This window comes from Phasianus colchicus, chromosome 18 (genome assembly GCF_987193195.1).
Source record: "Phasianus colchicus chromosome 18, bPhaCol1.hap1.1, whole genome shotgun sequence".
Lineage (NCBI taxonomy): Eukaryota > Metazoa > Chordata > Aves > Galliformes > Phasianidae > Phasianus > Phasianus colchicus.
The window spans coordinates 12424590-12451436 of NC_143453.1; the positions used below are offsets into that span (position 1 = coordinate 12424590).

General features: G+C 36.3%; 1 protein-coding gene across 3 annotated transcripts in view; it reads left to right on the forward strand.

The window, feature by feature from the left end:
- Positions 1–26689, forward strand: part of TXNRD2 (thioredoxin reductase 2) — a 32820-nt gene extending 6131 nt beyond the window's left edge. For 2 of the 3 annotated variants that reach the window (XM_031592805.2, XM_090121010.1), the window contains exons 9-17: positions 2312–2331; positions 2683–2774; positions 4898–5072; positions 13990–14126; positions 19032–19127; positions 19343–19435; positions 20710–20781; positions 21857–21954; positions 24157–26689. In XM_031592805.2, the coding sequence (XP_031448665.2) occupies positions 2312–2331; positions 2683–2774; positions 4898–5072; positions 13990–14126; positions 19032–19127; positions 19343–19435; positions 20710–20781; positions 21857–21954; positions 24157–24286 (913 nt within the window). In that variant the 3' untranslated portion in view covers positions 24287–26689. The remainder of the gene's footprint in view (positions 1–2311; positions 2332–2682; positions 2775–4897; positions 5073–13989; positions 14127–19031; positions 19128–19342; positions 19436–20709; positions 20782–21856; positions 21955–24156) is intronic. The other variant, XR_016458747.1, reaches the window with a different exon arrangement.
- The last annotated feature ends 158 nt before the right edge of the window (positions 26690–26847 follow it).

Below are 26847 nucleotides of genomic sequence, written 5' to 3' on the forward strand. Positions count from 1 at the left end.
AGTCTGAGCTGTGTTTTACTTATTCTTTCTTTTTTCCTCTTCCAAATGTACATAGCCAAGCTGCAAATGAATATGGCTGGAAGTTGTAGAACTGTCAGTCCTGCAGTTATTCTTTTTTTTTTTTTCTGAACACAAACTGTTGGCCAAATTAAAAGTCCCTTAGATATATATACACAAGGAATTCTTGCTACTGAGATGAAGGCCTTTGGCAGAGTGAATTAGAAAAGGTGTCTTGAAATATGTTCAGAATGAGTGAGAGATTGAGCAGGTGTGGCAGAGGTTAGGTTCTGCTTTTAAAACTTTTCAGTTAGGTGCCCAGGAACCCTCTAGTTTGTAGAAGAGATGGTGAATAATGCGTGGATGCCAGCTGGCAGCTGTTTTTCATTTGATGAAAAAGAACAAATGCATGCATAAACTGCAGAGATTCTTACTCTATTCCCTGTGCATCTCCTCGGATATTTCTTTATGTGCAGTGTGTGGCTTTTTGCAGCAGTTCCCTGAAGCTGCAGGCTGAAAGAGGGGATGTTCATCCATTCACAGATTAATCAGATAGTATAACGCTGGAAAAAATATTTCCCTGTGTGTTAGATTATTTGCCAAATGTAAAACCTAGACTGGTAGGTTTTGATCTTTTGGATATCAGTAAAAGAATATGATAAGGTTCTGTTTTAAATGCTTGTACTATGTTGTTTTTGCTCCTAAAATTAAATAACCTATTTAAAATGTGTGATGAGTTTGTTGTTCAAGATTAAGTACATTTCTGAATTTAAGTCAATTTCTGTAATCTCTAGTTTTCTAAAATGCAATTACCAACCTACTTCTTTCATACCCGAAAACTCTCAGCTTTTTTTAAACTTTGTATTATGGCAGGGAGAGACCTGCTTTATAAAAACAAACAAATCCAGCAGAGCTGTGCCAGTCATTCCTATGGATTCTGATTCCCCCAAGTGGTCGAAAGTTCTTTATGAAGCATGTGCTTCTGTAGACGAAGATCACAGTCAGAGTCTTAACATTCTGTGTAGTTCTTGTAGTAGTAATTAGATATTTTGATCCTTAATGATGCTTTTTTCCTTATTGAAAAATGCAAGAAAAAGCTTTGTCGTAAGTATAAGTATTATTTGGAATGCATCTCTAAGCAGTGAGATGTTAACAAACCTGCATATCATGTGAGTAACAAAGAGATGTGAGTACAGCTTGCACAGCTGCTGGCTGTCAGTGGCTGACCAGTTAGACCCACTTCTACCATCAGAACAGTGACTGAACTCTTTGTCTGTTGGGTACCCAGCAGGCAGCAGACATAGGGAACTGAGGATATGGAAGAGAGAGGACTGTTACAGCGTGCAAGCATCTGGATACAGGCATAGAAACCGGTGTTCTAACTTAAAAATGCTGATGGACAACTTCAGTGGTATTTGTGATTGAAAGTGTAAAATACAGGGAGACATAGGATCTGGAGTGTTATTCAAGACTGGATATATTTGATTCACAGTAGTCCAGTTAAATCTATAGTTTGAACTAGATTATCTTTAGCTGTGTACATGAGCTTTTAAGGACAGGAAAGATAAATATTTGTCATTTGGATAAATAAAGTGAAGCGGATGCCTTCAAATCAAAATTTAGCAGTTAGTAAAATCTCTTATTCTCCTTTTGGGAACTGTAATCTACTTGATAAAAAGGTGATGAATTCAATATGTACGTAATTTCTGATTGACTTCAGTTTTCAAGAAGTTTTAAAAATTGTTTAGTAATTAGGATATATCTAGAGATTTTGAAATATGTTTTAATTTGGTAAGACCATTGCATGCCAGTACACTAATATGTTGTGTACTGTCTCAGAAGCAATGGTGCTAAGTGACCCTGAAAAAATGAGGCATCAGTAGCAACAGACACTGTGTGTTGGGGGAAAATAGTGTCAGTTTCCACTCCAGATGCTTCCATCTGAGGTGTACCACAGAGCACAGTTGAAGTATTTGTGATACCTCTTAACCTTGCTGTTCTAATTTTTTTTTCCATAGCTTTCTTCACTTTGTCTTTCAGAATATATGTTTAAGTATCTCTTTACAATATAAAAACACTGCCATGTGTCTTATATGCCTGTTATTTTTAAAATTCTGTTAAAAAAAATAACCTCACATGTTTTAGTATTGTCTTAGTTGGAGCTGACAGGCCGTGCTTTCTTCCCACTTAACGATATCAGATCCACTGTTCAGATCTGATCTTGTAACCGTACATACTTCCAAAATAATTGTGTTTATGCAGAATATGCACAAGTTATTTCCACAGCTTCATTCTTTCTTTTTTTATATAACAGGTTGGTTGTTGGAGCCAGTTGTATCCTTTGAAAATCTGTGATAGTTTATGGGTATAAGCAGTGTAGTTGACTTTCAGTAAAAGCTTAATTTCCCAAATTCTTTGCTCAAGCCCAATATAATGGGAATAATTTTCCGTGCAGTAGCAAGATGGGAGCTAAGTTCAGCTGAGGATGAATTCTCAGGAGCTGGAAAACAGTCTTATCTCTGAGGAAAGTAAAATTCTAAGGCTTTGGATTTTTATACTGTTCAACAAAAGATGTGTGAGGAGAACGTGGTATCTGTAGGTAGAAACACCACTTGTATGCTACCTTTTCCTTGTTGCGTTTATATGAAATCATTGTTTATGTTTCTTTAATTGATACTTCACCAGATGTTTCGCTTGAATGTGCTGGTTTTCTAACTGGTATTGGATTGGACACTGCAGTCATGATGAGAAGTATCCCACTTCGTGGATTTGATCAGGTCAGTGCAGAATATCTTGCATCTCTTTGTTTATCAAATAAAATATAATACTTTATTATTTTTGTCTCCTTAAGAAAGGGTGACATTGGCTTTTCCAAACATTTCCAGTACATAATTTCTGAAGAGTAATTAAATCGATATTAGCTCATGTTTTCCTATCATATCACTTGTTCTTTTATTCAGAAAATTTAATCTTTTTTTTTTCCTGCTTAATTGAAAACAGGATTGAATAGATTGGGAAGCAGGGGAGGGATATGGATTATGCCACTGCTAAAAGTATTAGATGATTTATTTAAAATAATTGCTAAGTTGCTAAGAGTTGCGGATAATGATTTTGGAGCATGAAGTAATTCGATGTGGAGATCATTATGGAGAATGTAAGTAAATCTCTAAGCTGAAAATTCCTAATGACATGGAAACTGGAAATCATGACTTCATGACTTTCATAACAGTGACAATTACAACAAGGTAAAAAAAAAAAAAAAATGTATGTATTACATGGAGTGAGAGAGTGATTTCAGTGGAACCATCAAGCCTCAGATGGACAAAGGTATAAGCAAAAGAGAAGTTCAGAGAGAAAAAAACTGTGTTTCAAGATTGGGGAAAAAAGTATGAGTGGTCACAGCTGCATTGACAAAACAAAAAACAGTTTTGGCCGTAATTCCCTTCCTGTTTAAAAAGAATAGAAATACAGTTGAGGAGGAAAAAGAATTGGGGGGGAGGGAGTTATGTTAAATACAGATTTATTTGCTTAAAGAAGCAGTAGTGGGAAGTATAGGAGCTTTAGGTTAAAGAGAAGTGATTGGACTTAGTAAAGGCACTGATTGAATGTGGTTTTGTACCCCTGTAGGGAGAATATTTTAAAGGTAATTGTAGATCTTCTGTCTCTGCAAGATTTGATGCTAGCATTACCTTGATTTTTGAAGTTTGTGTAGTGTTCTTAAAACAGTAAGAGAATTCTGGGTTTTCACTCACACCTGCACTGATTTTTTTTTTAATATACTTTTTTTTTTAAATGTGTAACAGCTCAGTTTTTGAGAAAGGAATATTGTTAGAAGAAGCAGTGATAAATACCACTGCAGGTAATGATAGCTTCTGCTTGCACCAGCCACCCGTACTTTAAAGTCTTTTCCTTAAAACTAGTGGAATGTGTAGCAGAATTTGCAAAATGCTGTATAAGAATGTATCTTGGGAATTGCACTCATAATGGAAGAAATCTGCTTGAGGAATGACATCAGATCTGAGTGAGCAGGGAACGGCATTAAAAGTATGTGTGTGGCACTTTATAAAATACAGTAGGGCTTTCTCTGAGAACTTGATCTTCTGTAGGCAGCAAGACACAATAGAAATTTCAAAGGTAAGTTGGAACAGATATAAAATAATTACATTCAATCTGTAGCCACACTGAGTCTGATGGAAACTGATTAGTGAGCTGTCATGTTTCTAAAACGATATAATAACTCTGTTGCTTTCCTGTTGGTTAACTAACATCAAAAATAAAGTTTTGTAAGTCAAGACCCTGCATGTAGATCTTGTGTGAGCGGTTTTGTGATACTATCCTTTGAGTAGTAAATACAGCCTTTGACAAAGTGCAACCTGAATTACTGCCGTCAAGAGCAATGACATCTTGGATAAACTTGTCAATGTTATGCTTTACTCACTGGTTGCGGTGTGGCTTTATTTCAAACAAGCTTTTGGGACAAATGCATTTCCTTTTTGTAGTAGAACTTTTCAGAAAATTTTAGTGATTTATAAATATTGCAGAGAAATGACAGGTGTCATGGCAAAGGGAAGTATTTTTCTTAATTAGCTTTATTTAAGTGTTTAATTCAGCTGCCAGAATACAGCAGCTGTGGTAATGAATTTACACTAGATGCTATTTTTGTATAAAAATCAAATTATTATACACACTCACTTTTTAAAAAATAATCTGAATATTCAGATGCAGGTACCTCTTGGAATAGAGTTGCAGGTCATTGTAGCTCAGCAAATTATCATGGGTCAACAGTGCACAGTAGCTAAGTGACAAAGAATGTTTGAAATATATGGTGTATTTATTGGATTTCATAAAGGCAGCTGAAGCTCATGTCTAAGAATAAATGCTTTTTCTCCTTACTCGACAGCAAATGGCATCTTTAGTAACTGAGCACATGGAATCTTATGGCACAAAATTTTTAAAGAAATGTGTCCCAACGAAAGTTGAAAAATTGGAAAGCAGCAGGTTACAAGTCACCTGGAAAAATACTGACTTGGGCACAGAAGAAATGGATTCCTTTGACACAGTGATGTGGGCAGTAGGTAAACTTGATCATCTTTATGTTTATTTGTAATGCTTTCCTTTCTGAAAAGGAAACTCCTTCATGTTCTATGAGGCCAAACCTCTTTTTAAGATTTAGCATCCTAAAGGTCAATCATTTTCAAATTCATTTCTTCCACATGTGACTTGGTCACTTCCTAAAGCCATGTGAAAGTTACCATGAATGAAGCAATGCACAATAATTACTTAGGTATGAGAGGCAATGAGTGGGATGCTGTTTAATCGTTGGAACTTTCCCAGAAGGTGAGAGCATGAATGCCAGCAACCTCTGTAGTTGATGTTCTGTAAGTACACACTTGGTCTTATTTGTGGAGATACTCACTAGAAGTTTGTATTGGTCCTTCCTTAGAGGCTGGGTTTCTGCTAGGGATTTCTAAACTGTTCTTGTTAAGTTTGTTACTACAGCTGTCATTCCATTCAGAGAAATAGAAATAATTCTCTCTTAAATAAAATCCAAACTCGTTGCAGGGAGCCTTGGCTCTTGGGAGATTTTTGCAAAGTTTCAGATCCTTCACATATCTCAGACTCCTCAGAACTGATACACAATGCCTAAATCAGAGCAAATAATTGTGAAATAGTTTCATGACAAATAAGTATAATCATCAGGAACAGGAGTTAAATCTATTTTCTGCCTCCTTTTAGTCAAATATTACTTCTTGTAAGTGCTAATGTGCTAAGTGATGTATGTTATGAGGCTCGACAGGAACAAAAGCATTTGTTCCTGCTTACTTCTCCAAGCTGCTTGCTGATATGAGTCAGCTCTCAGTTCCTGTGTTAGTACTGATGGACTTGCAAGCCCATTGGAATAGGATACCTCTTGTTTTGTCGTACATGGCCCTCTGAATATCTGAGATACTAGATACATAATGAATGGCTGAAGGCAGTAGTGGCATGTAGAAAGCAGGTATCTGGTGAATGTAATGAATAAGCTTAAACTTGCTGCCCAAAAAATCAGTTTTGATGCAAAAGAATGATCTGTTTTACATCAGCTTTAAGAACTCCTTTTAAACTATTACATTGTTATGCTATTCTTCTCTAACATGACTGCTTTATGGAAACATGGGAAGCATTACTTGTTCACTTGTTAAACAGATTAATTAGTGAAGTCACAGAATAGATCAATTTGTAGTTCTGTGTTTTGCCCAGTGGACTCAATCTACTGTGCTGTTGTCCCTTTCCCCTGGTTATGTCTGCTTCGTATCTTCCTAATGCTCCAAAGAGAGAGCAGGTTGTGTCTTATGACCAACATTTTCTTTGGATTACTTCGATTGCTATTTTCCTAGAAGTGTAACGTGCTTGTGGAAACTAGAAACAACATTTCATAGTGGGTTATATTCACTAATACCAAAGACGCTCCCACTTCCTGAGAACAAAAACCATCATGCTGTCTGGAACAGTAACAATCCAGAAAACTGGAGAATAGTATTTCTAAGGTGAAATGAAGCCTTTTTATTCTTTCTTCTTCTTTTTTTTTTTTTCTTCCTCCCAAAAGCCTGTGTCTAAATGCTGTCTCTGATTTTTTTTTTTTTTTTTTTCCCTCAGCTTTCTGGTAAAACCACACTCTCATGCAGAGTCACACCTGTGATATTTTAAGTCAATTTATTTTCTTTTGTCAAAGATTAAAAATGAGCTGTTAAGTTGAAATAACACCGTAAAAATCTTGGTTTAATACTAATTATAATAAGGTTGTATACTATACTATTACAACTCCAGTGCAGTCATGTTACAACTAGCTATTTTTAATACAAAAAAGCTATATTCATTGTAATTTCTGTCAGAGATTTGAGTTATGATCCATGTATAGAAATTGAAAAATGAACAGGTTTGGGGTCTTTTGGTGCCTTTGTAGGTTTGGGCTTTTTTTTCCCTTTTTTTCTTTTTTTTGTTGTTGTTTGTTTAAGTGTTCCAGTTGGCACTCCACACTTAAGGATTAAAAACATTAACAGTTAAAACTGTTTAATCGATGTGCAGTCAGTATGATTCATTGTTTTTCTCTGTATCAACACACCCACACCAGGTGTCTCAGATAATAGACTGGGAAACTTGGTGGTGTTGAGGATTTCCTGTCTGCAGATGTGCCAGTTACAATACTGATTGAAGAAAGTCAGCTTGTGCAGTTAGTTCAAAAGCAGCCACTGTGGTTAACTAATTGTAGCCTGAATTATAGTAGATCTTTCCTTGATTTTTGTGAATGTATCTTGGAATGTTACTTGGATTATTACAATTAATAGGATTCCATGAATGATGTTAAAAATGCTTGCTGACAGTGGGATAATGTCAAGTTTGTACATTGGTACAGAGCCAATGTCTTAATGTGTAACCTTGGTGGGGGGAGCAGAAAAATTAGTGTTGTTTCTATGAAGAATTTTGTTTCTGTTTTATTGGAATGTTTAATTTCCTACTAGTATGAATAAGCCATTAAAAGCAGACTTTACTTTTATAGCAGATTTTTGAACCAGTCCAAATGTTTGAGGCTAATAATATTTTGATAGATTTTTAATGTAACTTAAAGATTTCAGTCTAAACCTTTTACAGTTTATTACTGCAAGCTTTGTGTTACTGTACTGAGCTGGGAAGCAGGTCACTGAAAACAGCTCTTGCTTGGCCTTTATTTGATTCTGTCTGTTTAGTCATGTAGTGTCCTGTTTTTCACTACTGCTCTGTCAACTGCTCTTGTGGGAATTCTCCTGAAATAAGCACCTGAGATATTGTTTCTGTATTGAAATTATACATATAATTTTCAGTATGTTATAATATTACATCTGCTGGTAAGGACACCAGAAAACCTTTGAATGATAAGTGCCTGATGTACCTGAGCTACAAAACAACAGTAAGTCTTTGGTTGCACAGATGGAACATAGGGTATTTGCCCAAAGAAAAGGGTAAAGATTGACACATTTAATCAAAGATGCAAGCGCTGATCCGCGGGGCAAAGCTGCAGGAGATGAAGCTCTGTACAGTGCACTTGTTTAAGCTGTTGGAGGAATGAAACCCATGTATTGAGTTCTGCAGCTGCAACACAGCTAATATGTAACAGGAAAGGACAAGTTGTATTTCCATTTTAATTTGCCGTTGATGGCAAAACATTACTGCTGTAACTGGCATTTGTCCAGATGATTCATAAAGTCCTTGGAAAAGATATTGAATTACTGTGTATCTGATGGGAATCTTACTCTGTGGAGAAGCAGCTCTGGACTGATAATTAAACTAAGCAGGTGTTTATAAAATATCCTGGAGTTAGTTCAACAGAGAAAGTGGGATAGTGCACTAGTGAATTGTTAGAAAGAGTGATGACCAGAAGCAGCTCTGAAGTCTAGCTTTGCAAAAGAGATGTCTCACTGATGAGGGCAGTGGAACAACCGTTCTCAAGTGCCTTTGCATTCATAGGTTTGTTTAGAGGAAACCCACCGTGCCTTTGAAAGAATATCACCTTTTCTATAAAAACAAATTATGCTTTTAGCTCAGTGTAAAGTTGAACAGGGATCTGGTGTTGCACATCGCACTACGAGTGAAGCATGTTGTTCACTATTTTGTGTAATATTGGATGCTTGACAGATTTATTTTGTAGCACGGTAAAATAAGATCATTGGTGTTGCATATCAAGAAAGGGTTAAGCATGTGCGTATATGTGAGCATATTTATGTCAATAAATATATAGTCTTTTTTTCAAGTTTTATAACCAAATCTATTTGGATTAACTGAAAACAGAAATGTTTGGAGATTTTCTTTGACAAGTACCATATGGTGAAATATTGTTGTGATCTCAAGTGAGTACACCTCAGCCAGGCCCAGCAGGAAGAGGAGGGGCTTTAGGTTTCTCTTCATGAGCAAAACCTTGCCATCCAAACCTTTGAACTCTTCATTGAAAATAACACAGCTCAGTTGACCTCAGAAAACTGTTGGTGTGAATGTGGTGTGCTTAGTCAAGGCTCTGGGTCTCTGTTCTCAACTCAGTGTGTCTCTTTCTCATTAATTTTAATCCATGACTGTCTTAATAAGATATGATTTCTTCATTCCTTATGAAAATAGTCACTCTTGTTACATCAGTCAGTGCTTTTAGGTTTTTTTCCAGTGTATAGTTTTTTGTGATATTCAGTCAGGCTTGCTTCTCCAAGGCTATTTTGAATGTGCTGGTAATATATTTGCACTAAAAGGGATGCAAATGTACATTTAACTCACCCATAAACTTTGGATGTAACTGTATTTTATTCTGCTTAATTTATCAGCTTGTAACTACAAAATTAACTGCTTCATATTGGGGAAAAATTACATATCAGACTATGCCTCTAACTTGCACATTAGAAAACATTTTGGAATCTGAACAATAAGATGACAGTTGATTCTAGAGTTGAATCTAGTTGATTCTAGAAATGACAGCTAGGTCTGGATGGTGGTTTAAAGAAACAAACAAGTGGCAGAAAATGCTCCGAAGTAATTTTGTATAACCAATATAGTTAGTATGACTTCTTTTGCAGAATATGGGTTCTATTCACCTATAAGTGTGTAGGAGGTTGAAGCTGATGACCTCACTTGGCAGAGGTTAATGGTTTCTGATTTTTGAGACCGCAGCAGCAGCCTTGAAGGGTGCAGAAAACCTTTGGTTACAGCAAGCTCAATGTGGGAGAACTGATGTAAAGGTGAACTATGCTTTTCATATAAGGAGTGTTTCCTGCACACTTTACCTTGCACAAGACCTTGAGAACAAAGCAAATAACAATTGTTAGAAGGCAGCCCTGTGCTGTAAGGTTTACCTTGGTCACACAGCATTTGGAACAGCTTTTTTTTGTTGTAGTTCAGGTAGGACCATCCTTGGCTTTTTGTTGCCAGGTGCAAGTTAGTTCAGGTATATGCTGGATGGTGATGCCCAGGCAGTGACTGGTTGCACTGTGGCTGCCAGAGACTTTCTTGTCTGCATAATCAGTGTTACTAATCAATGCTAGTAGAAATGGTTCAGCCAGATGGACTTAGCAAAGAACCTAACTGCCCCAGCACTGACTAAGAGGCACTTGGGTTTTTTGTTGCCAAATTGCATCAGGCTTGCTGAAAATCTATCACTAATGGGTGAAATGTCCAAAAATGTTCTTCTAACATTGATGTCAATGTACTATCATTTCTGAACTTTTAAAATCCTAATTAATATTCCTGTAGCCAGTATTTTATTGTAATCTGAATATAGCTTATGCTTTGTTGGTCTGTATTAGTCATTATCAGCTGGCTATGGTCTATATTTTCTTTTTAATACCTACAGTTTTTAGGAAAGGTTCCAGAGGAGAGAGCAGAGGTCTTGACAGTGTTCTGGGGGCTGATCAGGCACCCAGAACAAGATGACAGTGAATACCAAGACTGGGAACACAGATGAGATTTTCACTGATGTTAAACCACGGCTGGATTTGGTACAGTTATAAAATGATGTGTAAAAATACAAATACATAGGTAAGAAGTGGGGAAGACTTGGGCTTAAGTTTTATGCCAGAAAATCCATCCTGCCACACTGCAGTATCCTGACAGCAGCCAACTGCAGTATCATGCCTGACATGAAAATGATTGGTTGGCTCTACTTGGAATTTTTCAAATGCTGGGGGCAAAGTGACATTCCAATTTCTGTGATTAAGAAACTGCAAAAGACCTATTATAAAACTTTAGAGTTGCTGTCAGCTGCACCTTTATCACCCTGGGAAATCTTTGTGTGTGCAAGAGTATGCTGTCACTCAATTATTGCTGATACTTGACTATGGTTTTTGCTCAGTTTAGCTGATTCAAGCTCTACCATTGTAGATCCTGCACCTAAAGGTTGCAGCAGACTGGCATTGCCTTCAGCTTACTAGGTGTCCAAGTACAATTGCGAGAGACACTCCACAGATAATGGGACAGAAATGCTACATCAATTATTGCCAGCCTGGTGTCTGTCTGAGATGTGCTTTCATGGGTCTCCTGTCACTGGCTGTAGCTAAGCTGACTGAAGCCCCCCAGAAGCCATGTTGCTTTATTTCACAAAACCATATCAAAAGGCTGTTGGTGAACGAGGGCAAACCCTTAGAACTGGGATGTGTGTGATTTTCACAGCTGTGTGGTTGTTGCATGGGTCTATTAAAGATGAGATTATGGTGTGATATTAAAAGTGCAGGAGGTGAGTAACCTTCTTCGAGGGTCGGAATTGAATTTACATCATTCTTCTTTTCCCCCAGATGTCCGTCATAAAACTTGCAGTTTTGAGTAAAATATAAAGCAAGTGTATGTCTTGCACAATCTTACACTCCTTACTTGGGAGTTTCAGACAGTGAGCATCTTCAAACTAAAACTCTGCAAGCTGGATTAAAAAACATAAAAGCCATCTCTGTTGCCTTGTGGATCTTAGGAATAAGCTACAAACTTATGCTGTCTTGAAGCTATGAGTATATAAGTAAGCGTAGAAGTTATGGGTATGAGGCAAATCTTCTCTTCATCCAATATTACTGAAGAATGTTGAGAACTGATTCTGTAATATCATGTAACTGAATGTTGGGAAATTTCTGAATTTCCTGAATTTGGCTTTAAAACTAACTAAGCCATTACATGTAGTCATGAAGCTACAGTAGATTTGAGGTGTAGCAAGATCAGTATGTGTAATGTTGTCCTATGGAGGTGATCCAGCATGGGGCCAATAAAGGCTTGGTTTAGTTTTTAATATTCTATTATTACTTTCAGAAATAATATTTAGGCAGTCAAGATCAGAGAGAAATTTTGCTGAGTAGCAACACGCTTTAATTCTTAGTTGTTAATATCAAACTGTACACATGTTAAAATAGATTGGAATTGAAAGGTTAAGTGTTATCCTGCAGATTTGATAAACTCAGCTGTTGTTGTTGTCGCAAGTCTTTGAATGACTTTATTGACAGTTTTTCTTTTTTTCCCTCTTTCAGTGCTTGCCATTGCGTGCTAAGAGTTCTCTTGGCTCTGCCTGGCAGGAAAAAGGGGAAACTAGAAAACCCCATTAGCTGTCCATTTGCAGAATATCCAGGCTTTACTCTCAATTCACAGAGAAATACAACGGTAGGAAGTTGTTTCACATCCGAGCCAAGATAAGGTCCTGGAGGTTTATTATTTTTGTTGCCTGATAACATCAGGACTGGGGAGCAGGGGGCAGAGAAGGAACAGCAGATCAACATCCCATGGGGACAACAGAAGGGAAGACAGACAGATAGCCAAGTGCCGACAGCTTCAGTCAGTACTCCCAGAGGAAGTGTTGGTTTCACCAGATGAAATTAATACACAGAAGTCTTTACAGAGGCATTCAAATGTGACATTGTTTGGGGGGCTTGGCTATGTGACAGATGTATAAAGCAGTGAATCATATGTTTACATATAATTAAGTCTGTATTGACAAGCCAGGTTTTCCTTTTGTTTAATAATTTCCTACATTAACATCAAAGAGCTTGTTTTTATAATGAAAACACATTTCCCTTTTTGTTTTGCTTTGCTATAGCTCTATATTAACTTCAAACGCAAATCGTGACTCACAGGAGAGAGATATATGTAGATATGTCCACATCCATTTATAGCCTCTAAAAATGTATGCTATGTTATGAAACTTCCTTCATTTGGATGTAATCAGATAATCTCTTCTATACAATACTGTGTGTCCCTAACAACTTCTGAGTTGAGTTCAGTACCTGATAACTTCACTATGCTTATTAACCTTGAAATATGTTTGAAAAACCTGTTAGGTTTTAAGATTCCATTTCTGGATCAGGAATTGCTTTGCTAGATACTCTGTACACCACTCAGTAGAGCTTGCATCAAGACACTGGTAGTAACTTAAGGCAGAAAACACTACAAAAATGTTTTTAAAGATGTATTGGTTGAAAAATATGAGGGCTGCTCCAAAAGTAATGCCTCCTGTTTCATTATGCTGGCCATGACATCAGAGGCAGCTGTTGGTGGCATGGCAGCAGAGGTTGAAGCTTCCCACCAATATCCCGTTATGTTTTGTTGCTGTGTGACAGATGGCAGCAGAGCAGCACTCTGACAGAATGGCGTCTGACATGGGGGTGTGTATGGAGCAAAGGTGTGTCACTGAACTGCTCCGTGCAGAACAAACATCTGCACCTCCACCGATGCAGATGTTTACAAGTGCTGCGTGCAGCTCTTGTTCATTGCTAGTGAAAATGCATAGCTAATGGTGGTGATTGTGTTGAAAATAGTGTTTGGTAGCTGTGATGTTTTTCTATCGAATTTTGGTCTTTGTATCTGTTGTAGTTTACGTGGAAATAAATAGAAGGCTTTACTTTTGGAATGACCTACAAAAAAAAATAGAGAAGAATCATATGGAAGAGATATAATTTAAAATCTTTGGAAGAGGAAACTAGTAACATCTAGGCTCAGTATAATTTGCCTCATTTGCTTTTAAATCCATTAAAACAATAGTTTTAAATTCTACAGGAGTTTTACAGAGTTTGAGCCAAATATTAAATGACTCAACACAAGGAGGTTGAGAGCAGAGTTGATAAACTTTATTGTCCAGGCTGAGGGAACTAAAGAAGTTTTAAAGTAAGACTTTTTAAAAGAGGAATGTTTGGTAGGAATGAATCCACAAGGCTGTTTGTTAGTATTGAGTGCTGTTCAGTTACTGTTTGTTGGAAATTTTCGGTGTAGGAGTTGCATCATTACGTGTATATATTCATTCTAAATTAAGGATGCACAGTAAATTTTAAACCATTTGACTTCGGTATTTTTAGCAATGGATGGTGTCCTGCATATCTTTATGGCTTTTTTAGTATTAGAAGTGTTTTGTCTTCTTTCCACTTGGACTATCAAATAGAATGAAGATCTTGAAACTGCAGTGAAGAATGCTGACATTTTAGATTAACACTACTTAAGTTTTCCAATAGTTTTTACTTAAATATTTTTTTTTTTCTTTAGGTCGGGTCCCTGACATTGAAACTCTCAATTTGGAGACTGTTGGAGTGAAAACTAATTCTGAAACTGGAAAGATCATTGTTGATGCCAGTGAAGCTACTTCTGTTCCTCACATTTATGCAATCGGAGACATAACAGAGGTACTGAGTCTACATAAACTGTGTTACAATAACAGGAAGCCAGCTTTGTTCCTGACTAATAGCTTGTCCCCAGATGTCGTCATGCTCTAGCATATATCTTAGTGTTTTGCTCTTTTTCATTTTGTGCAGCTGTACGGTTCATGCTTGGCACCTGGTTGAGTAATTTCCTTCACATGGATCTTGTGAAGTGCCTCAGCATTAGTGATTATTACTGATGGTTATCAGGAAACGTATCATTGGTCAGAGGCTAATAATAATGTCTTTATCACTTTAATTATCTTTCTAATGTTTGTATCACTTCAGATGTACGACTTCATGCTCCCTGTGAATGCTGAGTGAAAGTATTTCTTACCTTCTGGAGCTGAATACACTTTCGGGGAATGGCCACAACAGTTCTGTTGAGGTTTATCCTATGATAGCATTTCTGCATTCTGACATAAAATGCTGCTTACAAAAATATATACCTCTGAAACAAGGAAAGAAAAAAATAAACAGCATTTCTCCAAATACTGAAGGCATTTGACTTCTGTTAAGTGATTCACATGAATCAGTGAATGTAATTTGTGGAGCAGAAGGGCAAAGGCTCGCTTGATCTTGATTTTCAGTACAAATACAGACTGTGAAAGCGGGGCCTCGCGATCCTTCTGACTTTTTGGATTCACAAATGATTTGTGAATGTTTTGGCCAAGTAAATATGAGTATTTTTGTTACTTTTTTTTTTTTTAAAGGAGACGTTAACTTCAGCGAAACAATTTCTTGCTATAGGCACAAAAACAGAATTTTTTGGCTTTAATCTAGTGCTGTTGTTAATCTACAGTTAACTGTGATGAGAATGTCCTTCCTAATCAAAGTGCACTCAAATGCTTTTAATCTCTCTGTTTTTATTTCACAGAAGAACTCAGAATGTCTCCTCTAATCTGGGCATCTTCAAATATGTTGTCTTCATAAAACATAACATAGGGGTTCATTCAGTTACAGGAGGATGTTTTCATCAGCTGCTTGCCATTCCTGAAGGATGTAGAATATAAAAACTGGGCATTGCAAGATACAGAATTTTCTTTCTTGTCATTGAACTTAATGGAAACTAGCACATCCCTTTCTATCAAGGTTGTTTTTGATAGTTGAAGACTCTTCATCTTTATGAACGTCTGAAATCTAAATACCATAGTGATATCCAAACACCATATCATTTGAGATATCTTTTAAACATTTCTCATTCTGCAATATATAAGCCCTGCAGGTGCTTCTGAATTTTTGAAGGGATGAAGCAGGTCTTGGAGTAGCATGCCTATCCATGACTGGACACCATCTACAGTCAGACACTGGAATAAATCTGGTCATTACTGACCTCTTTTTCTGTATGCAGGCATGTGTTCCTTCCCGTCTATCTCCATCTTCATGCAAATGACGCAGCATTTCCTTTTAAATTGTGTGAAAACTCTATCCTGCTCAACTATTTCTTTCTTTTTCCTCCATTACTCTCCACAACTTCAGTCACTCAGAGACTTGGAATTATGGACGGCTCTTTTTTTCTCTTCCCCTCTGTGCTGGTTACTTCATGCTCTGGGATGTTTTCTGAAGTCCTATTTCTACTCACAGTGACCACCAATCTCTTCGTGTCCTTGATGCATGTCTTGATTAGGCCTCCTGCTTTCTAAACTATTTTTAATTTTGTCCAAGAAGCAGTTGTTAGAAGCAATGCTGGCAAGGCCTTCGATTCTGTTGCTCATTTTGCAGCCAGTCTGACATGTTATTTTAGGCAAGTCATTTCCTTTTGGGTGCTTTTGTCTTCTGCACTATGAGGATTTAGTTAAGCAAGAAATAGAAAGTTGGAGGCAGGATGCTCTCATCTTCCCTACTGTGGATCTATCAAATCAGGTCTTCATTTATTTGTCATTTTAATTTTGTTGTTAAAACTTGGATTTCCTTTTCCTGTTTTTGTCCTTATTAGTGCAGATTTTTGAATGTGAGTTGTGTAATATGCACTTCTGAAAGTATTAAGAACAGCAACACAGTTTTGTACTGTGTCCAGTGTACAGATGGAAAGCAATGGACAATTAAATCAGTTTGCTGTAGTGTCTTAAGCTAGTATCTACGTATGGACTAAATATAGGAAATTAAAGAAATTGCAGTATAGTACTCATACATGTATAGAGTTTAGAGATAGGAGTTCTTATCTGATGCCATTATGATGTGGGCCATGTAATTTCACTCAATGAGCAATGCACTTCTTTTGTTTGAATACACAAATAATCTTTTTGGTTTATTTTTTCCCTTTTTCCTTTTTTTTTTTTTTAAGCAAAATGAATTTAGATAATAAATGTAATTGGCATGGGGATCATCAGTGAAGCAAAGTTCCCAGATTTGGCATCAGTGTGCAGCTTGGCAGGACACACTTGTTCTCTTTAAGAGGCACAAAGCTGCTGAGCTTGGTGTGTGATACTATCTGGTGAGACTTTTCAAGGGGCAGGAAGAGGAAGCTTCTACCAAGTAAATGAATATCAATGACCCCTAATATTGTTTATAAAAATAGGATTTTGTCTCGGATGTACTTGGTCAGGATTTTTTTTGTTTTTCTTTCTACCTGTCAGATTGCCTTTGCTACCATGACGTGCATTGCTTATACTTTTGTGAGTAGCTCTCGGCCCCTCCTCCCTCACCCTTTACTAGGCCACACTGAATAGATACTAACTTGCTACCACGTAGTAAGGTCTGTTTTGGAAAGGGAGTGAGATGGAAAACAGGAGCTTCCTGATATGATCAGACTGAGTGTTTTCATTTGGGAATCATACCCATCTGGCATAAATGGGAAACTAAGTGTGCATGGGTGTCCTGTTGCACCCTTGTATGAAAAACAGAATCCTAATGTTATGCAAGCTGTTCATTTGGAGAAAGGGAGGAAAAGAAAACTCCTGAGGTCAGTCAGTTTGTCTATCATTAAAAAAAAGTTTTTCAGGCTCCAGTAAAACGAGGTTTTCAACTGATGAGTAAAACTGCATTTAGGTATTTTTATCGTCGGTAAAATAAAATCAGGATGAAGATTACCAGGCTGGAATTTTAATTTGAATTTTTTTTTCAATGCTGAATAAGCCCTGTCTGTTAATATCCATCCTCCAGTGGTATTCTTGTTGAAAAGTATGACACAGTAAAAGACATTCTCTTAGTAGGAGATTTATTGTATATACACTCCAGTATACATCTGTTGTATTTCAAAGGGTGTTGTAACAAAGATGTGTAGAGAAGATCTACAGTATGTTGCTTTGAATAGAAATTAGACTAAAGGAAAGAGCTATGTTAGAACAAATGCACAGTACTTCAAAGCTTACTAAACTCTCTTAGGAGCCATCTCGTTTAAATGTATAATGCACTGGAGGATTCTTATGAACAATCTGTATCCATAATAATCATCAGGGTAGTTCTACACATGGCTGCAAAGTGAATGTTCATTTCAAATATTTATCGGGGAAGGTCTTTAAGCTATTGTTTATGAGAAATAGGGCTTTATCTACATGGATGTTTTAGTAATTAGTTGGGTTTTATGGAATGCATAGCAGCGCTTGCACAATTTTATCTTTAGTTCCAATCTTCTATTCTTTTCTGGAATGCCAAAACAACATCTGTATTTCCTGCTACAGAAATGATTGGCAGCCATGTTTCAGGCAAATGTGTGTAAGAAAAAACAAATGGCAAATTTCATCTGGTAAATGACATTTACAGCCTTGAAAGTCAAAATGCTGGTTTTGAAAAAACACAACTTGATGGATCTTAGGGGGAAAGAGGGATATACTTTCAGTTTTGTGATTTGTCATGGGCTTTGGGAAAAATTGGTTTGTCTTTGTAAATGAAACAGTAGTATCTGTTAACAGGTTAGACAAAGTGTTGTTTCAGTTTATTTTTTGCAATGGAAGTTTAAGAAGAGGATATTAGTATAGAGAAAAATATAAATTCATAGTAATATGCAGATAATTGATACAGTGCATGTAATGAGGTAAATGGTAGCTAACAGTATGTACAGAACCTGTGTAGCAACATACAGAAAAGAAGCTATGAAAGAGGATGAATTTCAATAAATGCTCAAAAAATGTTAGGATAATGAAGAGACATCTGAAAAACTCCAGTGTGTGTGGTGGGAGATCCTTATTTTCTGCTGAAGACTGTTTTCAAGAACTTGCAGAATGACTGCCACCCCCAAATGGGGCTTTGCAGGAATATGACAAGAGTTGGGTCTAGGTAGAACCTGTGTGAAGCAAAATCTCAGCTTTTGTAAAGCATTCTACACTCTCCCACGAAAGTGTAGTTTATCAGTTATGGCTTTCTTGTTTCCACATCTTTCCCTCTACTTTTCTGACTTCTTTCCTAACCTCAGACAGGCATCCTGATGATACTGTATTGGATGCTCCTAAATAAGCTTTTTTTTTTACTATTAATGTCTAAAAATCTTCATAAATCTAGTAAAGTTTGCACCTATTGATTCTGTGTTCTGTAAAAATCTGTCAGGCAACTGACAAAAGAGTTTGATGGGTTTGAAAATACTATTTCTTTATACTATTTTCTTCTGCTCTAAAAATGCCGTTCAGAAAACTTACTGATAACTTACTATGGGAAAGACAGAGTGTAATGGATGGTTCCTGAGTGAATATCCTCTGCTTTTCAGGGAATGATGTAAGATGTAAGGTGTTTTGGTTTTTTTATACATTGATGCATTTGTTCCCCATCAAGACAGATATTAAGTTCAGGTCTTAAAATTGTGTTTGGACAGAAATTATTACTGCCTTACCCGTTTGGAGCACTAGCTGCTAGACTGGAATTCCAAAGATTTGGTGTTTCTTTCCCATTGTCCCAGGAGAAGTCCTTGGATGCCACTTCTCTCTTAGTTAAAACAAGGTTTTGTGCTCTTTTTCTCAGGGCCGTCCTGAACTGACACCCACAGCAATAACTGCAGGGAAACTGCTGGCTCGGCGTCTTTTTGGCCACTCTTCAGAACTGATGGACTATGACAATGTGAGTTGTCATTTCTTCTTTCAGTAATAAAGCCAAATATTTCTCTATTAAAAAGAAAAGAATATTTAAATAAATTGTGTTTTTCCATTTGGAGTCTACTTTTGACAGTATCCAGAGCAGATATGTGTGACAGAGCTATCCTCCCCTGAAGTCACATCTACCCTGCAGCTGCTTCATGTGGTTCTCAGTAACACTTTCTGTTTCCTCACAACCAGGTACCTACTACAGTTTTCACTCCCTTGGAATATGGTTGTGTTGGACTGTCAGAAGAAAAGGCTGTGCAGTGTTATGGATCAGATAATATTGAGGTATGAAAACATTTTTATTTATAGTTGGTATCAGAGTTGTACTTTGAAAAGATAAAAGTTTGACTGTGGTATTGGACTGACATTTTTGGTCCCCAAAGTACTGTATTTGAAGCTAGGAAAGAGTCTTCAAAAGAGCTCAGACTTCAAAAGTATTGCAGCATATCATGATAGAAACTATTACCTCGTGGGCTTAAAATTATTAATAGTCTGACAACTTCAAACTAGCTGCCATATTAATAAATTATATTGCACACCAGTACAGTTGTATTCACTTTAATTGTCAGAATTACTGTCAGGTTCTTCAATCTAGATTTTTGGGACGTCCATGAAAATATTCACACAAGCTATTCAATGTTTCCTTGTGGCTGAAATAACTTGATCTGATATGCCCAGGCACTGCTTGTTGAAGAAGAAATCTGTTATAGCATATATTCACATCTTTCCGATAGGAGGGATGACATTAAAGTACTTATAATGAAGAAATTCACAATCACTATATAATCAGAGAAAATTCAAACAAGTCACCCTTGAAAAGTTTACCTTTATTCACTCATCAAAGAGGCTGTCAGTATTAGACTCAAGAAACTATGGAAATAAAAATTGCAATACTCCATGTTCAGTCAGTTATCAGTTCTGAGTTTTTCTGATTCTGAAATATAGCTTATACTTCAACAACTGTTCCAGAATTGTTATCTGAATTTCTGGATATTGGTACCTTTTAGACGTAAAGAAATTAGTGTAAAATAAAATTGCCTGTTTAAGGCAGGCATGTGAGGCATAGGATGTTGATGTTGTATATGTATTGGAGAGGAAGTTCAGCTGATAGATTTGCTTGGATTCCCAGGCAAAGTCATGAAAGAAAATAAATTTTTTTTATTCAAACTGCAAAAATTAGTTTAAGTTGTCATGTGGTATACATAGAAACAAACATGAAAAGCTTCTTGGATGTCATCGTTCAGAACAAACAAGTTATTACTTAAACTATTGGGAGAAACGTGAAGAAGCAAAACAAATGTCATTTGGAATTTGTGGCATCAATTTGAGTAACATGTTCTGTGGGGTTTTTTCAGAATTTTTTTCTCCTTCAAGAACCATTAGATGAAAGTTTTCAGTTAAACTGTGCTCTCCCTATTTTTGATCATAGTAATGAACGTGAGTGAATTTTTTTTTCTTATCTTTATATGTATGTAGTAATATTAAGGATTATAATATACAAGAGCATTTTTTAATATAGTAGCACATTCTAACACAAATGTTATTTTTTTCCACACCAGGTATTCCATGCTTATTATAAACCTCTAGAATTCACAGTGGCTGAAAGAGATGCAGCTCAGTGTTATATGAAAGTGAGTGTTGTGAGCTTTTAACTTGCTTTTAACTTAACACAAGATACATGATACAGCCAACTTTAAGAGGGTGTATTTAGTGGGGAAAAGAAAACCCTGAGATGGTTGAGATCTTTCTTGGTGACAGTCTGTTTCTCTAGAGTATCTTTAAAACATTTAATATTCATTATATATCCCATTGCATCTTGAAAGTGTTTTGCAGATAATGGCATTTCTCAGAGGTGGCATTCTACTGATTGGTACCATCTACGTGTTTCTGTTAAGGTTCAAGGAAATATTCAAGATTCCATAGAGGTTCATCTCTGCTTCCCTCAGCAAAGTTCTTAACTAGTTATTATACTGTACTATGCTATGTATTATTAGTTGTAATTTGAGTATCCTTCTCTTGGGAAAGTACACTGCTGCCAAAAAAAAAAAAAAAAGACTTACAAAACTGTTCTGTTTTAGTCATGAAAGCAAAGCAAAGAAGTTTTCTGTAAGTTCTCTAATAGAACTGAAGTGTGCATTCACTCAGGCCCTCATATATACTTAGTTACCTTTTATTGTTGATTGCTTTCAAGACTCCTACTTAGGTTATATGGTAAATGGATCTCACCAAACAGGCTTCTGTAAGTGTAAGGAATTACAGAGTCACAAAATATACTATAATTGGTAGTAGTCTTTGGAAATACTGCTGATTAGGTGCCAAGAGTACCTGCAGAAACTTGGAGAATTGCTAAGGTGTCACTTCAGTGTCAAAATGTGTCTAGTCTAGCAATCAGACTAATGAAGGTTGTTTTAAGATGTTATGCAGACAACAAACAAGAAGGTATTCAATATATAACAAATTATGGACAGTGGCTCCCTGAAGTCTGAAAGAAATACAGTAATAAAGCTTTGATTCAGGAAAGTGCTCAAGGACAAGCGTGAGGTCTGTTGAAGTCAGTAAGATTTAAGCAAGTGTGTAAGTTCTTGGCACAGTGGGATTTGACAGCTGAACTAGGATCTTGGGGCTCTGCAGTTTCATTTAATTCAGCTTCATGCCTTATCTTTAGATGTTCTAAGAAAAGATTGCTATGTAATGTATTGTTTTCAGATGGTGTGCTTACGAGAGAGGGAGCAACGAATCCTCGGCCTTCATTTCATTGGACCAAATGCTGGGGAAGTTATTCAAGGATTTGCTCTTGGAATCAAGTAAGTACAAAAGAATGTCTCTAGCTTCTAAAGCCTGCTTTTAAAGTTATTGTAAGATTATAAAAGATAGCCGCCTATTTTTGGCAACACTATAAAGAATCCATGCTTTTTGTTGCTTTTTGTTACTTTTATGTAGTATAGCACATATTTTTACTAAAAATACTGCAGTTTTTCATTAAGATATACTGGATTTAGTTATTGTAATACTGGATATAGTTAAGAAACAACTGAGGAAAATATACTGTTGGCTTGATATCATTAAAACAAAAGAAATAATTTTGTTACCAATCTTAGTTTTCTCAGAGTGAAGCTGCCTTTGCATTCTGTGCTCAGGATAGGAAATCACTATATTGTTTTGCAAGTCCTTTTAGAAGGGTATTTGTGCTTTCCATAGAAAACCTTCTTTCACCTGCTAATCATTTCCTTTTCTAATCTCATGTTTAAATGGGCTCAGCTATTGCTCCTTAAAAGCTCAGCAAGGACTTGCATGAATTCTAAGCTTCTACTATAAACTAAACACTATGATTAGGTAAGGAAAGGTATCTGTAGGATGTTGGGAGAAGGAGCTGTCTGATTATTGCAATAATGAATTAACTTAAGTAGATAAACCTTTTGTTTCTGTGTTTATTCAGACTTGAATAGTAATGCATTTTCCCTAACTTGTATTTTCTTTGTTGTCCCCTCAAAAGTGTAAGAAATGATTCTAGGTCCTCTCAGATTAAATAGCGTTTCTGCTGTCTCACTTGTCTTGATAGATTTGCTTGTTTTTCATCCGCTTTTTTTACTGCTTGCTCACATTGTCATAAATATTGATTTCTAAATTATTCCATTGCTAAATTGCAGTACTTCAAAGACTTTAAAGTAATTTGTGTTGCAGGAAATGTCTTCCCAATTAGGGTATTAACCTATTGTTCTAGATATCATCACTATTCTTTTGCAGTTTTAGCTTTACTAGCATAAATTAAATGCAGAATGATTAAGAAGGCAGGACCTCAATATCACATGAGGAATGTCTTGGAAATCACTGATTGCAGTATACCCTCAGTACACATTTTCAACATGTGTTTGTAGTCCCTTAATTGCCAGTGGTATAGATTCTAGAACTACATTTTTTAGGATGTTGTTGTTTTGAAGTTTTATCCAAAATAACCAGTGAAAAAGCAGCATATGAAACTGGAGTGCTTTGCTGCCTTGCCTGAGGGAAATTAAAACTATAGCCACAGTAAGAGGTTTTCAGCAAGTCACATCCTTGTATTGTTTTCTATTGTATTTCATAAATCCAGAGTTTTCAATGTGCAGTTCCCACTCTAAAATCTGCTGTTCTCCCTTGTCAAATACTAGTTCTTTCTTCAGTCTCTCCACAGTCTGATTTTTTCGTTGTCTCCACTTAGAGCTCCAATTAATACCTGTGGTTTTTGCTTTGGGTGCTTCTGTGGGTTATGTAGGTGGGACACCAGGAGCCTTCTGTAGCTCTTTTTGTTATATTTTGAGCAGAGATACAATGCTATTCCATAGAGAATTTGAAACAATTCTTGTGTTTTAGGCCTATTTCAGTATTTTTACATTGTGACCTGCCAGGAATAGCAGCTCAAAGGAAAGTGATCAAATCTCAGAATCCTATTGGACAAGAGATTAAGCTAGTGGGATTTTTAGCTCAATTTTTTTTTTCCTTTGTCTCAAATGATGGAATTTTTTCCCCTGTTTATAGCATTGGTGATTTCAGTGCAAGCAGTAGACTTCTTAAAGATTGTGGAAGAATATGCTGGTATTGCTTCCTTCAGCAGATTTCTTGCCTGCAGTCCTAATTAAGATTATCTTCTCTGTGTGTGTGCATGTGTTTCCATCTGGAGTTGCTGAAACACATGTACGTACCAAAAAAAAGCTGAAGGCTGCAGTTTTTTCCTGTGATTTTTGTTTTTTTTTTTCCTGTAGGCTCAGTTGTGACTTGGGATAGATCGCTTAATTCTCTCTGTCTCAGCTCTTATGACAATTCCTCTGTGCCTAACAGTGTAATTAAGCTGGGTGTTTGAATTTTGCTGTGGAAGTGCCTGAGAAATAGCAGACAGTACTGACAAATAAATGCAGCTTCCTCCACCTGATAAAATAGATAAATGCAGGATTAGTTTGATGTTTTAGAAAATTCTGTCTGCTTTGAGTGAATAATGTCTGACTTCCTGGGTCTTTCCTTTTTTCTTTTGGTAGATGTGGTGCTACGTACCCTCAGCTAATGAAGACAATTGGCATTCACCCTACCTGTGCTGAGGAAATTACCAAGTTGCATATTACAAAACGTTCCGGCTTGGATGCAACAGTAACAGGTTGCTGAGGTTAAATACCATCCCTGGAAAGGAGGAAAAAAAGCACAAAATGTATCTGAAAAGAAAAGGAGCACTTGGAGTTGAAATAGCTTTAATAGTTTGAGTTCCAGGAACCTTTCTCATTCCCCCTGTACTTTTACAATTCACACTGTAACAGATCCCTCTCTGTGAAAGTGCATATAGCACTTTTTCTTCCTGGGAGCTTTATGTACAAAAATATATAAAAAGTCACCAACATCTTAGGCCTTCTTAAACTTAAATAGTAGCCATTTGAGTTTCTGTGTTGGCATTGCTGACTGTCATCAGAAGTGTCTTGCACTGTATTCATACAGATACCAGGCATCAGGCAGGGCTTTCCTTAGAATTTTGGTGTGGTGCTTTCTCTTAAGTACTTGGATGGTTCATTACCAATCCTAATGCTGAACATTAAGACTTTGTGCTTGTAGAGGCAAGTTCCCAGAAGATCCCTAATAGCTACGCAGTCACCCCTTTTTCTTTCCTTTTTTTTTTAATGTAATATGTAATTATCGGCAAACTTTTTTTTTTTTTTTTTTGGAGTATTGACCAAAGTAATAATTAATCTATTGCAAGCTTCTGCTAATTTTCCTTCTGTCCACAAGGGGGAGATGCTGGCTAATTTGTGGCAATGGAGAATCATTAGAAATCTGATGTTTAAACTTCTTTTGCAGAAGAAATAAGTTAAATATGTAAGTAGCCTGACAAAGGCACAATACAAAGCATGTAGAATTTCAAGTCAAGTTGCAGTTGCCAACATTTTGATATGCACGGTCACTTAATTTCTTGCAGCCTTTACAGTAGAATTGTATTTGTAGAAAAGGGAGAGATCAACTTCAGGTAAAACAAAATGTATCCTTTTTGCAATTAATCTGTGTAAGTGTTTTTGCATGTGTAATTTGATATTTTCATAGCTGTCCTATGTTCTCCTGTTACACATTTTAGAAGAGTCATCTGATGATCCTGTATATCTTTTGTTATTATTTTTTTTCTCTGACTTTTGCTACTGCAGCCTGCAACATGGACAAAGATCAGTTTATTTCAAGTATGAGGTGTTTCCTTATCATGAGAATTGTACCTGTCAGAGAAACTAGTGGGCAAAAATTGATCAGACTTGGTAAAATATTCAGTATTGATCACACTGTTGTTTACACTTGAATACTCTGGTTTTAGAATTTGTTCTGGCTTAAAAATCAGCAAAAGAAATACCAAATCCTTTCTTTTCAAAGTTTTCTGATGTTTCTGATCCATGAAATAAGAGGATGCAGTTTCACTGAAGGCGTTATTCCCTTTCAGATCTGCTGATGTAATTTTCATCTGCAAAATCATAATAACCTTGTATAGAAATACTTTGAGTGGTAATGTAGTCAGAAAATTGTCTGACTATTGCAACTTACTTAATAGGAGATGGTATCAAAATTGTATACCTGAATGTGAATGCACGTATACCTGCACCTTCAGAAATTTCTATTTCCTTTCATAGAGGCCCAGTGAAAATGATACAGCCAAAAACCTAATAGTTTTTCCCAGCTGTGAAAGTATTTTCAGTATTTGCAGTAAATTATCTTCTTTAAAAATATTTTACTTAATATTTCAAAACACAGCAGAGAATTTGCTGGGAAACATCCCACCTCTGACTGAACTGTAATGTGATGTGTACAAGATCTTTTTTCCAGTAATTACTTACTACAGTTCATTTTGCTCCCATGAGTGAAAACATCAGTGTTCACTCTTATGAAAGGGCTTCTCTCTTCTTTCATAGTAATGCATCCAGCAGACTGAATTGTCTGTGTCTACAGAGTGATCAATGGAAAGTTAGTTAATTTCATTCATTGTAAGGTAGAAAATTATTTGGGACAGCCAGTGAAGAGATCTCAAGGAAACGAGTTCTGAATATATTCAGTGTTTGAAACTGAGGCCTGTAAGCATCCTTCAAATAATAGAAGTCTCCTGGTTTTACAATTGTTATGTGGAAAATGGATCCTGTATTATGTACTGCAGCCTAGTTCTACTCCACATCTAATGGAAAGCGTTGCCACCTGAAGTAAAACTAAATGTTTATTCACATCTACACAAACCTAATGTCAGAGTCAACAGATAGAATAAGGAAAGCAGTATGATTTGTGCTTTTTTTCCTGAAAGATTCTTTACATAACTTTCTGGGATGGTCCTTAAGAACTGTTTTTAAAAGCCTGACCAATGTCAGTTGAGACGGGCTGATGTATGCCACAAACCACGGATTATGTGTGAAATTTAAAAATAATTCTAGGGGTTTTTTTTTTCAGGATGCCAGCTGATGATGGCTTGTTTGTCAAACCACACCATGGCGCAGACAAGTCTGAGCCTTGCTGGGTCCCTCATGTATTGTCTGATATTTATTGTATTGTGAATTAATGAATTAATAAAGAATGTATTTTTTTGTAAATGTTTTTTTGTGGTTGTTAATTTTGCACGTAGCTTCATATATATATATATATATATACACACACACACATATATAAAGCAAATATATATATATTGTTTACTCTTAATACTGCTTGTGTTAGAAGTATACGTGAAG